This window comes from Bombina bombina, chromosome 12, assembly GCF_027579735.1.
Source record: "Bombina bombina isolate aBomBom1 chromosome 12, aBomBom1.pri, whole genome shotgun sequence".
In the NCBI taxonomy this organism is placed as follows: Eukaryota; Metazoa; Chordata; class Amphibia; order Anura; family Bombinatoridae; genus Bombina; species Bombina bombina.
Window position 1 is genome coordinate 84,082,999 of NC_069510.1, and position 13,825 is coordinate 84,096,823.

The following is a 13,825-nucleotide window of genomic DNA, read 5'->3' on the forward strand; positions in this document are numbered from 1 at the left end:
GACAGAGGAGGAGTCTCAGGCCCAAAAGCGACCATTTGACCCTTCATTGGATGTCATTTGCTTTTATTAACCAAAGTGTATAGATTATATACATATAAATACAGTGTGTATGCGCTCTCTCACTCCACCTCTCTTTTGCTCTCTCTCTCCCCCCTCTCTTTTGCTCTCTCTCCCCCTCTCTTTTGCGCTCTCTCCCCCTCTTTTGCGCTCTCTCCCCCTCTCTTTTGCACTCTCTCTCGCTCCAACTCTCTTTTGCTCTCTCTCTCCCCCCTCTCTTTTGCTCCCTCTCCCCCCCTCTCTTTTGCTTTCTCTCCCCCCTTTCTTTTGCTCTCTCTCCCCCTCTCTTTTGCGCTCTCTCTCCCCCTCTCTTTTACGCTCTCTCTCTCCCCCCTCTATTTTGCGTTCTCTCTCTCTTTTGTGCTCTCTCTCCCCCCCTCTTTTGTGCGCTCTCTCCCCCCTCTCTTTTACGCTCTCTCCCCCTCTCTTTTGCTCTGTCTCTCTCTCCTTTTTTTTGCTCTCTCTCTCCATCCCTCTATTTTGCTCTTTCTCTCCATCCCTCTCTTTTGCTCTCTCTCTCCTCCCTCTCTTTTGCTCTCTCTCTACCCCACTCTTTTGCTCTCTCTCTCCCCCCTCTCTTTTGCTCTCTCTCTCTCTCCCCCCTATCTCCCCCTCTCTTTTGCTCTGTCTCTCTCCCCTCTCTTTTGCGCTCTCTCCCCCCTCTCTTCTGCACGTTCCCCTCTCTTCTGCTCTTCCCCCTCTCTTTAGCTCTTTCCTATCTCTTTTTGTCTCTCCCCCTCTCTTTCTATTTCTCTCCCCTCTCTGTTGTGCAGACCTCGTCTGGCCACGCCCCGCCACACCCGACCACGCTCCGACCATGCCCAGCCACGCCCATGCTCCCACCTGACCACGCCCATGCTCCCGTCCGGCCACACCCATGCTCCTGCTTGACCACGCCCACTTTTGCAGCAAACAGCATGCCATGGAATGTCAGGTAAGGCCAGGTGTGTTTGTCCTCGTGCTGTCTCTACTGCGCATGACAGCTTCGGACAAACACACTTGGCTTTTTATATAATAGGATTATTATTTATTTATTTTTATATATCTATATATATATATATATATATATATATATATATATATATATATATAGGAAATCATGCCCAGGATAAAGTAATTATATGAATACGCATATTATATTTACACACATCAAAAAACACATTTTCTTGCAAACCATAATGATACCTGTATATATAATTTATCATAAATACAAAAGACACTAACTTTATGTGCATTATAAATAAACACTCCATATATACTTTAAAGGTATTGACTAGGGTTGCACCGTTACTGATACTAGTATCGGTATTAGTGCCGATACCAATTATTTGCATACCTCCACTTCCTACCCATACGCCATCTTGTGGAGTTTTTCTAACTGCATGTTCCCATTTCATTTTAAGCTGGAGTGGAGACTTAACTTAAAATTGTTCACTTCTGTTCTGCCAATACAAATTGCTGTTATTTGTATTATTGTACGTCAGAGCAGTGCTCTAAAAGCTGCTACTATACAGCTGGAAGCCTAGCTGGGAGAGATCACTGTACCTCATTCAGACGAACCCCTGAAATACTGGGCAGTTAATAAACTGACATTTAATGGCCCAAAAACATCTTTCTGTCCCATGCAGTAGTGTAAAAAGTGAGACTGTTCAGCTTAGCGTCAAACGTCCTTACTGATAGCAGACACAGACTTATAGCTGAACATGCAGAGATGCTTCTGTTCCTTAAAAAGAACTTGCCACTAACTTTTGAAAAATTATTCTAATTGCTAGATTGCCTGTTATACTGCTAGTGCTCAGCTTGCACAATTATGCTCAAAACATACTGTACTCTGAGGAACAGCCTTAGCCAAGGCTGGAGTTGGAATATAAAGCAGCCCTGGAAAAATATGAAGACCAACCCTATTTTCTGTTGAGTGAGAAGAATGCAAATACCCCATTTCTTCTACTAGATACGACGAGTCCACGGATTCATCCTTACTTGTGGGATATTATCTTCCTGCTAACAGGAAGTGGCAAAGAGCACCACAGCAGAGCTGTCTATATAGCTCCTCCCTTGACTCCACCCCCAGTCATTCTCTTTGCCTATGCTAGTAATAGGAAGGGTAAAGTGATAGTAGTGATAAAATGATAGTTTTAATTTCTTCAATCAAGAAGTTTGTTATTTTTAAATGGTACCGGTGAGTACTATTTCTCTCAGGCAGCATTTGGAAGAAGATTTCTGCCTTGAGATTGATGATCTTAGCAGTTGTAACTAAGATCCATGTTGGTTCCCACAGTGTGCTGAGGAATGCTAGAGAAATCTTCAGTGTGAGGAACGGTTTTCATGCTACAAGCAGCATTGAGGTATGTTCAGTCATTTATTTCTGAGGAGACTGTGATATATCAGAACTGGCTGACATAGTTCCCATAGAGGGAAGGGGTAAGCAGTAATTCTGTGGAAAATAGGGTATTACTGTAATCCTGGGCATTATTTAGTTTTTTTGACTAATGCAGCATTATATGTTATGGTGAGACACTGGGGCAGCCTAACGATTTTTATTATCAATCTAAAATGTGTGGCTGGTTGTTATACTTTTCTTCTGAGGGTCCACCTGGCTAGTACTTTATTTTTTATACCCACATGGCTGATTTTTGACCACTTTACCTGCGATTGTTTAGGCTCAGCTTACTTCGGATAGGATGGGCGGGGCCTAATTTCGCACCTCAATTGCGCAGTTTCTTCGCATACAGACTGCAATCTTCAGCTCCGGTTGGGCCCAAACTGACTCCTGGTGTTCCGGAGTGATTTAGAGGCCTTGCTAAGATCCCTGGGGGCAGGTAGGCACCCCAGCAAAGCTGTGGCGAGGTGCAGGGGATTATAAAAGCTTCCTAAAAAACGTTGTTGTTTTTATTGATAACTTAGAGGGTTAATTGCTCTTTACTGTGGGGTGCAACATCCAACTGCATTATAGGGCAGGTTTAACTTAAAATTGAGCATATGTGAACACTTTTAAGCAGTTTTGCAAAAATTGTGCGCTTTTTATTTTCTTAAAGGCACAGTACAGTTTTTAAAAAAATTGTGTTATCTGAATAAATAGACGCCTAGATTTAGAGTTCTGCATTAGCCGTCAAAAGCAGCTTTAAGGGGTCCTAACGCTGCTTTTGACCGCCTGCTGGTATTTAGAGTCGGCCAGGTAAAGGTGTAACCCTCACTTTCAAGCCGCGACTTTTCCATACCGCAGATCCCCTTACGCCAATTGCATATCCTATCTTTTCAATGGGATCTTCCTAACGCTGGTATTACAAGTCTTGGCTGATGTGAGCGTTACACCTCTACCGACAAGACTCCTAACGCCCATGGAAAGGCTGTAGTTAAGAGCTTTATGGGCTAACGCTGGTATATAAAGCTCTTAACTACAGTGCTCTAAAGTACACTAACACCCATAAACTACCTATGTACCCCTAAACCGAGGCCCCCCCACATTGCAAACACTATAATAAAAATGTTTAACCCCTAATCTGCCGACCGCACATCGCCGACACCTACATTATACCTATGAACCCCTAATCTGATGCCCCTAACATCGCCGACATCTACATAATATTTATTAACCCCTAATCTGCCCCCCCAACGTCGCCCGCCACCTAACTACAATTATTAACCCCTAATCTGCCGACCGGACCTCGCCTCTACTATAATAAAGTTATTAACCCCTAAAGCTAAGTCTAACCCTAACCCTAACACCCCCCTAAGTTAAATATAATTTAAATCTAACAAAATAAATTAACTCTTATTAAATAAATTAATCCTATTTAAAGCTAAATACTTACCTGTAAAATAAACCCTAATATAGCTACAATATAACTAATAATTATATTGTAGCTATTTTAGGATTTATATTTATTTTACAGACAACTTTGTATTTATTTTAACTAGGTACAATAGCTATTAAATAGTTATTAACTATTTAATAGCTACCTAGTTAAAATAATTACAAAATTACCTGTAAAATAAATCCTAACCTAAGTTACAATTAAACCTAACACTACACTATCAATAAATTAATTACATAAATTACCTACAATTAAATAAACTAAACTAAAGTACAAAAACAAACACTAAATTACAGAGAATAAAAAAAGATTACAAGAATTTTAAGCTAATTACACCTAATCTAAGCCCCCTAAAAAAATAAAAAAGCTCCCCAAAATAAAAAAATGCCCTACCCTATTCTAAATTAAAAAGTAATCAGCTCTTTTACCAGCCCTTAAAAGGGCTTTTTGCGGGGCATTGCCCCAAAGTAATCAGCTCTTTTACCTGTAAAAAAAAATACAATACCCCCCCCAACATTACAACCCACCACCCACATACCCCTATTCTAACCCACCCAAACCCCCCTTAAAAAAACCTAACACTAACCCCCTGAAGATCACCCTACCTTTAAATCAGATTTTTCCTACCTTAATTCCGATTGGCTGATCCTATCCTATCAGCCAATCGGAATTCGAGGGACGCCATCTTGGATGACGTCATTTAAAGGAACCTTCATTCGTCGGGAGTCGTCGGAAGAAGAGGATGCTCCGCGTCGGCTGCCTTCAAGATGGACCTGCTCCGCTCCGGATGGAAGAAGATAGAAGATGCCGCTTGGATGAAGACTTCTGCCGCTCTGGATGTCCTCTTCTGCCCGGATAGGATGAAGACTTCGGACCCTCTGGAGGACCTCTTCTGGCCGGATTGGATGAAGACTTCGGCCCGGCTGGGTGAACACGGCTAAAGGTAGGGTGATCTTCAGGGGGTTAGTGTTAGGTTTTTTTAAGGGGGGTTTGGGTGGGTTAGAATAGGGGTATGTGGGTGGTGGGTTGTAATGTTGGGGGGGTATTGTATTTTTTTTTACAGGTAAAAGAGCTGATTACTTTGGGACAATGCCCCGCAAAAGGCCTTTTTAAGGGCTGGTAAAAGAGCTGATTACTTTTTAATTTAGAATAGGGTAGGGCATTTTTTTATTTTGGGGGACTTTTTTATTTTTTTTTAGGGGGCTTAGATTAGGTGTAATTAGCTTAAAATTCTTGTAATCTTTTTTATTTTCTGTAATTTAGTGTTTGTTTTTGTACTTTAGTTTAGTTTATTTAATTGTAGGTAATTTATGTAATTAATTTATTGATGTGTGTGATAGTGTAGTGTTAGGTTTAATTGTAATTTAGGTTAGGATTTATTTTACAGGTAATTTTGTAATTATTTTAACTAGGTAGCTATTAAATAGTTGATAACTATTTAATAGCTATTGTACCTAGTTAAAATAAATACAAAGTTGCCTGTAAAATAAATATAAATCCTAAAATAGCTACAATATAATTATTAGTTATATTGTAGCTATATTAGGGTTTATTTTACAGGTAAGTATTTAGCTTTAAATAGGATTCTGCCGCTCTGGATGTCCTCTTCTGCCCGGATAGGATGAAGACTTCGGACCCTCTGGAGGACCTCTTCTGGCCGGATTGGATGAAGACTTCGGCCCGGCTGGGTGAACACGGCTAAAGGTAGGGTGATCTTCAGGGGGTTAGTGTTAGGTTTTTTTAAGGGGGGTTTGGGTGGGTTAGAATAGGGGTATGTGGGTGGTGGGTTGTAATGTTGGGGGGGTATTGTATTTTTTTTTACAGGTAAAAGAGCTGATTACTTTGGGGCAATGCCCCGCAAAAGGCCTTTTTAAGGGCTGGTAAAAGAGCTGATTACTTTTTAATTTAGAATAGGGTAGGGCATTTTTTTATTTTGGGGGGCTTTTTTATTTTTTTTTAGGGGGCTTAGATTAGGTGTAATTAGCTTAAAATTCTTGTAATCTTTTTTATTTTCTGTAATTTAGTGTTTGTTTGTTTTTGTACTTTAGTTTAGTTTATTTAATTGTAGGTAATTTATGTAATTAATTTATTGATGTGTGTGATAGTGTAGTGTTAGGTTTAATTGTAATTTAGGTTAGGATTTATTTTACAGGTAATTTTGTAATTATTTTAACTAGGTAGCTATTAAATAGTTGATAACTATTTAATAGCTATTGTACCTAGTTAAAATAAATACAAAGTTGCCTGTAAAATAAATATAAATCCTAAAATAGCTACAATATAATTATTAGTTATATTGTAGCTATATTAGGGTTTATTTTACAGGTAAGTATTTAGCTTTAAATAGGATTAATTTAGTTAATAAGAGTTAATTTATTTCGTTAGTTTTAAATTATATTTAATTTAGTGGGTGTTAGGGTTAGGGTTAGACTTAGCTTTAGGGGTTAATACATTTATTATAGTAGCGGCGAGGTCCGGTCGGCAGATTAGGGGTTAATAATTGTAGTTAGGGGGTGGCGACGTTGGGGGGGCAGATTAGGGGTTAATAAATATAATGTAGGTGTCGGCGACGTTGGGGGCAGCAGATTAGGGGTTCATAGGGATAATGTAGGTGGCGGCGGTGTCCGGAGCGGCAGATTAGGGGTTAATAGTGTAATGCAGGTGTCAGTGATAGCGGGGTCGGCAGATTAGGGATTAATAAGTGTAAGGTTAGGGGTGTTTAGACTCAGGGTTCATGTTAGGGTGTTAGGTGCAGACGTAAAAAGTGTTTTTTGCAGGTGTTAGGTTTTTTTTCAGCCCAAACTGCCCCATTGTTTCCTATGGGGGAATCGTGCACGAGCACGTTTTGCTAACTTACCGCTACCGTAAGCAACGCTGGTATTGAGGGTTGAAGTGGCGGTAAATTTGCCTTTACACTCCCTTTTTGGAGCCTAACGCAGCCATTCAGAGAACTCTAAATACCAGCGTTGTTTAGAAGCAGCGGTAGGAAAAAAAGGAGAGTTAGCTATGTGGGTCTTTACCGACAAAACTCTAAATCTAGCCGAGAGTGTTTAACGACTGATTGGTGATTACATAGCCTGTTCAACATGTCTGACATTGAGGAAGGTCAATGTTCTATGTGTTTAGAAGTCATTGTGGAACCCCCTCTTACATTGTGCCCTTCTTGTACTGAAAGGGCCTTACACTGTAAAGAACATATTTTAGGTAATGAAAGTGTGTCTAAGGATGTTTCTCAGTCTGAAGAGAATCAGGATGCGCCATCTAATTCTCCCCAAGTGTCTCAACCTCTAACGCCCACTCAAGCGACGCCAAGTACTTCTAGTGCGTCTAATTCTTTTACTTTGCAAGATATGGCTGCAGTTATGTCTACTACCCTTACAGAGGTATTATCTAAACTGCCAGGTTTGCAGGGTAAACGCAGTAGGCCAGGTATTAATGTAAATACTGAACCCTCTGATGCCTTTGTGGCTATTTCCGATCCACCCTCACAGTGCTCTGATTTGGGGGTCAGGGAATTTATGTCTGAGGGAGAACTTTCAGAATCAGGAAATGTATTACCTCAGACAGATTCGGACGTCACGTCCTTTAAATTTAAACTAGAACACCTCCGTCTGTTGCTCAGGGAGGTCTTGGCGACTCTGAATGATTGTGACCCTATCACAATTTTCCCAGAAAAATTGTGTAAAATGGACAAATATCTAGAAGTACCTACTTACACGGATGTTTTTCCATTTCCTAAAAGAATTTCGGAAATTGTTAAGAGGGAATGAAATAGACCAGGTATACCGTTCTCTCCCCCTCCTAACTTTAAGAAAATATTTCCTATATCTGATACCATACGGGACTCCTGGCAATTGGTCCCTAAGGTGGAGGGAGCTATATCTACTTTAGCTAAGTGTACAACTATACCTATTGAGGACAGTTGTGCTTTTAAAGACCCTATGGATAAAAAATTAGAGGGCCTTCTAAAGAAGCTGTTTGTTTCCCAGGGTTTTCTCTTACAGCCTACAGCCTGCATTGTTCCAGTAACTACTGCAGCAGCTTTTTGGTTTGACGCCCTGGAGGAGTCTCTGAAGGTAGAGACGCCTTTAGAGGACATTTTAGACAGAATAAAGGCTCTTAAATTAGCCAATTCATTTATTACTGATGCTGCTTTTCAAATTGCATAATTAGCGGCGAAAAACGCAGGCTTTGCCATCCTGGCGTGCAGAGTGTTATGGCTAAAATCGTGGTCTGCTGACGTATCATCCAAATCTAAGCTTTTAGCTATTCCTTTCAAAGGTAAGAAACTATTCGGGCCTGAGCTGAAGGAAATAATCTCTGACATTACTGGAGGTAAGGGTCATGCCCTACCTCAGGACAAGTCCCTCAAGATGAGGGGTAAACAAAATAATTTTCGTTCCTTTCGAAATTTTAAAGGAGTATCCTCTGCTTCCTCTTCCTCCACTAAGCAGGAAGGGAACTTTGCTCAATCCAAGTCGGTCCGGAGACCTAACCAGGCCTGGAATAAAGGTAAACAAGCCAAGAAGCCCGCTGCTGCTACCAAGACAGCATGAAGGGGCAGCCCCGATCCAGGACTGGATCTAGTAGGGGCAGACTCTCTTTCTTTGCTCAGGCGTGGGCAAGGGATGTTCAAAAATCCCTGGGCATTGGAAATTGTGACCCAGGGGTATCAGCTGGAATTCAAAGATTTTCTCCCAAGGGGAGATTTTATCTTTCACGTTTGTCTGTAGACCAGACAAAAAGAGAGGCGTTCTTATGCTGTGTAAAAGACCTCTACACAATGGTTGTAATCTGCCCAGTTCCAGAGCTGGAACAGGGTCAGGGGTTCTACTCAAATCTATTCATGGTTCCCAAAAAAGAGGGAACCTTCAGACCAATTTTAGATCTCAAATGTCTAAACAAATTTCTCAGAGTCCCATCGTTCAAGATGGAGACCATTCGTACAATTTTGCCAATGATCTAGGAGGGTCAATACATGACCACTGTGGACCTGAAGGATGCGTACCTTCACATTCCTATCCACAAGGATCATCATCAATTTCTAAGATTTGCCTTTCAGGACAAACATTATCAGTTTGTGGCTCTTCCCTTCGGGTTGGCCACAGCTCCCAGAATCTTCACAAAGGTCCTAGGGTCCCTTCTAGCGGTTCTCAGGCCGCGGGGCATAGCGGTGGTGCCCTATCTGAACGATATTTTGATCCAGGCGTCAACTTATCATCTGACCAAATCTCACACGGACATCGTGTTGTCGTTTCTAAGAACTCACGGTTGGAAAGTGAACGTAGAAAAGAGTTCACTAGTTCCACAAACAAAGTTCCATTCCTGGGAACTCTGATAGACTCGGTAAACATGAAAATATTTCTGACGGATGTCAGCAAATCAAAGATTCTAAATACTTGCCGAGCACTGCAGTCCATTCCTCGGCCATCAGTGGCTCAGTGTATGGAAGTCATTGGATTAATGGTAGCGGCAATGGACATCGTTCCATTTGCTCGCTTTCATCTCAGACCACTGCAGCTGTGCATGCTCATACAGTGGGATGGGGATTATGCAAATTTATCTCCTCCGATAAATCTGGATCAAGAGACAAGAGACTCTCTTCGGTGGTGGTTGTCACAGGATCATCTCTCCCAGGGGATGTGCTTCCGCAGGCCATCTTGGGTAATAGTGACGACGGACGCCAGCTTCCTGGGCTGGGGTGCAGTCTGGAATTCCCTGAAGACTCAGGGTGTGTGGACTCAGGTGGAGTCTCAACTGCCAATCAATATTCTGGAACTGAGAGCGATATTCAACGCACTTCAGGCGTGGCCTCAGTTGGCTTCGGCAAATTCATAAGATTCCAGTCGGACAATATCACGACTGTGGCATATATCAATCATCAGGGGGGAACAAGGAGTTCTCTAGAGATGATAGAGGTATCAAAAATAATCCGATGGGCGGAGACTCACTCTTGCCATCTATCTGCGATCTATTTCCCAGGAGTAGAGAACTGGGAAGCGGATTTTCGAAGTCGTCAGTCTTTTCATCCGGGGGAGTGGGAACTCCATCCGGAGGTGTTTGCAACTTTGACTCATCAATGGGGCACACCGGAATTGGATCTGATGACATCTCAATGGAATGCCAAGCTTCCACGTTACGGGTCCAGGTCAAGGGATCCCCAGGCTGTACTGATAGATGCTCTAGCAGTACCTTGGTCGTTCAACCTGGCTTATGTGTTTCCACCATTTCCTCTCCTACCTCGTGTGATTGCAAGAATCAAACAGGAGAGGGCTTCAGTGATTCTAATAGCGCCTGCGTGGCCACGCAGGACCTGGTATGCAGACTTAGTAGACATGTCGTCTCTACCACAGTGGAAACTACCATTAAGACAGGACCTTCTCATCCAAGGTCCGTTCAAACATCCAAATCTAACTTCTCTGCAGCTGACTGCCTGGAGACTTGACTTTATCTAAGCGGGGATTCTCTGAGTCGGTCATTGATACTCTGATTCAGGCTCGCAAGCCTGTCACTAGAAAGATTTACCATAAGATATGGCATAAATATCTTTATTGGTGCGAATCCAAGGGCTACTCATGGAGTAAGGTTAGGATTCCTAGGATTTTGTCTTTTCTTCAAGAAGGATTGGAGAAGGGATTATCAGCTAGTTCCTTAAAGGGACAAATTTCTGCTTTGTCAATTTTACTACATAAGCGTCTGGCGGATGTTCCAGACGTTCAGTCTTTTTGTCAGACTTTAATCAGAATCAAGCTTGTGTTTAAACCTATTACCCATGCATTCCATAGATATTAAGCTGTTATCTTGGAAAGTTTTGTTTTTAGTTGCTATCTCTTCTGCTCGAAGAGTTTCTGAACTTTCTGCGTTACAATGTGATTCACCTTATCTTATATTCCATTCTTATAAGGTGGTTTTGCGTACTAAACCTGGATTCCTTCCTAAGGTTGTTTCTAATAATAATGTTAATCAGGAAATTGTTGTTCCTTCCTTGTGTCCTAATCCTTCTTCTAAGAAGGAACGTCTGTTACATAACTTGGACGTGGTTCGGGCTTTGAAGTTTTACTTACAAGCGACCAAGGATTTCCGTCAAACATCTTCTCTTTTTGTTGTTTATTCTGGAAAGCGTAGGGGTCAAAAAGCTACGGCTGCCTCTCTCTCTTTTTGGCTGAAAAGCATCATCCGCCTGGCATACGAGACTGCTGGACAGCAGCCTCCTGAAAAAATTACGGCTCATTCCACTAGAGCTGTGGCTTCCACATGGGCTTTTAAAAACTATGCTTCTGTTGAACAGATTTGTAAGGCTGCGACTTGGTCCTCCCTTCATACCTTTTCCAAATTTTACAAATTTGATACTTTTGCTTCTTCTGAGGCTATTTTTGGGAGAAAGGTTTTTCAAGCAGTGGTGCCTTCTGTTTAGGTCTCTGTCTTGTCCCTCCCGTTCATCCGTGTCCTGTTGCTTTGGTATTGTATCCCACAAGTAAGGATGAATCCGTGGACTCGTCGTATCTAGTAGAAGAAAAGGAAATTTATGCTTACCTGATAAATTGATTTCTTCTACGATACGACGAGTCCACGGCCCGCCCTGTCTTTTAAGACAGATTATATTTCATTTAAAACTTCAGTCACCTCTGCACCTTTTTAGTTTCTCCTTTTTCTTCCTATACCTGCGGTCGAATGACTGGGGGGTGGAGTCAAGGGAGGAGCTATATAGACAGCTCTGCTGTGGTGCTCTTTGCCACTTCCTGTTAGCAGGAGGATAATATCCCACAAGTAAGGATGAATCCGTGGACTCATCGTATCGTAGAAGAAAACAATTTATCAGGTAAGCATAAATTTCCTTTTTTCTCAAAGGGGATTGCTGGTATAATCCTTCCCCAATATTATTTTCAGAATTAAATTATATTACTTTGTATTAAGTACAAATGTCAGATTGATGAGTTATATAGGCACCCTACAACTCAATTGCATCCAGTAATCACACTTTTAAATTGTAGCTTTCCAGCCCCAGCTGCTGCAGCTGTTATTTATTGTTGTTATTATTAATATATGTTATGTAATATTTTTATTTATAAACATGTTCTGTGAACTTTGTGACAACAAGCACATAAAATACAGTTCATAATTATAAAGAAGCAATCTTAAATCATTAGTCTGTATTGTGCTTGGTAAACTGTCATGACATAAAAAAAGTATCGGTAATTGGTATCAGTGAGTATCTGAAAAAAAAGTATTGGTACTTATACTCAGTCTTAAAAAAATGGTATCGGTGCAACCCGTTGTAAACTCAAGGTTATTTACTCTGTTTGCTTTCTTTTTGTAGCTGGTGGACAAGCGTCTTCCTAACTGCACGATGCTTCAAACTGAACTTACAACTGCCATTAAGAAACTGATTCCTGGAAATGCTACAGAGCATATTATGAATGTTCAATCTGTGAACGCTGACTACAGTGGAAGCAAATTTGACAGAGGACACTTAAACCCTCGTTTTCACCACAAATATCCAAATGCCACCGACACTTTGACCAATGTTGCTCCAATGAATCCGTCCCTGAACAGAGGACCTTGGAGAATGATTGAGATGGGAATGCAGAAAAATGCAAGCGAATGTAATATCATGTTTGTTATCACAGGAGTGGTGCCTGGTAATTATTGGATTCCTGATAATAAAAGGAAAAGAGTCAACATTCCCAGCAACATATGGAGTGCGTTCTGTTGCCGGGACAACAATGATAATAAAAAAAGTGCAATGGGTTTTTTGACAGAAAACAATATAGACAACATCAAAAGAGGGCTCAGTATTTCCGACCTGCAAAGAAACCTTAAATCCCTTCTTAACGTAACAAATAATATCACCTTATTCTATAACAACTGTGACTAGAAAGTATGAGAGGCTGAAAAAAAACCTCGTTAGAATGAGTAATCTCCCTCAAAAATAAAGTAGATGCATTTAAGAAAAAAATGATTATATGTGTATGCTTAATCCCATGTAGGTTAGTACACTGGATTCCTCTGCAATGATAGCAGATTGCAAACCATGAAACCCTGTTGTCTTTTTTAACAATGGAAGAATGAGGAGGCACGATAAGTCATTCTTATTTTTCTATCCCTAGGGACAGTTGCACAGTATGTGCTGATTTCTCAATCAAAAAGTAAGTGCTCAGAGGCAGAGATACTTTCTTATTATTTATGGTGCAAATGGGGTAATCTTCTAAAGTCCACACTATGGGCCTCATCTTAGTGATGTAGGATCTCTTATTTAAAACAGGAAAGTCTGGCCTTTTAAATGAGTGGTTGCACATCCCATTAAGATGCAGGAAATCACTATAAAATGACAATTACCTGCAGCAGGAGACAAAAAGAAGAATTGGCTGAAGAGTAGGCTGGCACTAAAAGAGCCCCTATCTCTCCAATATGAACCTCTTATTTGAAAGCTGTTATCCCTAATGGATGCAGCCAATCACCATGAGAAATGATGACCACATGCCCCACTGGATACCAAAGAGATAAAAATGGCTTACCTAATTTATTTACTGTATGATAGGTTGTGATTTCAAATGTGCATCTAAACCAAAATACAGCATACAACACACACAGATGCACAATACCCCTTATATCAATGCAGGGATTACCCTCTTTTAAACTAGGGATCTCATGGCCCTGTATGTAGTGAGTGATTGACATAGACTTTACAATAACCTATTTGGGAACGTTTAGGGTGATCTGGGCTCTAAATGGGAGCCTAGCACCTCTATGTATGCAGTAGAATGGGGCAAGACGACCTCTCTTTTGAATGAGGTGGTCACATGCTCATGTGGCTATCAGGTGATCACTGGGGAAACAGTGAACACCGGATAGAGCCATAAGCATATAGGAAAATGAGGGGTATTCTACTCTGTTGCCCCCAAAAATACATAGTGTGACATGAAACACTTGCTATTTTGATTGTTTAAATTAGT

At 41.1% G+C, this 13,825-nt stretch overlaps 1 protein-coding gene across 1 annotated transcript in view; it reads left to right on the top strand.

Annotated features, from left to right (window-relative positions):
- Positions 1-13,825, top strand: part of LOC128643124 (uncharacterized) — a 36,495-nt gene that overhangs the window by 22,447 nt on the left and 223 nt on the right. Inside the window, exon 3 of the mRNA XM_053696074.1 lies at positions 12,190-13,825. This exon is cut by the window's right edge and continues 223 nt beyond it. Coding sequence (XP_053552049.1) covers positions 12,190-12,747 — 558 coding nt within the window. The 3' untranslated portion in view covers positions 12,748-13,825. The remainder of the gene's footprint in view (positions 1-12,189) is intronic.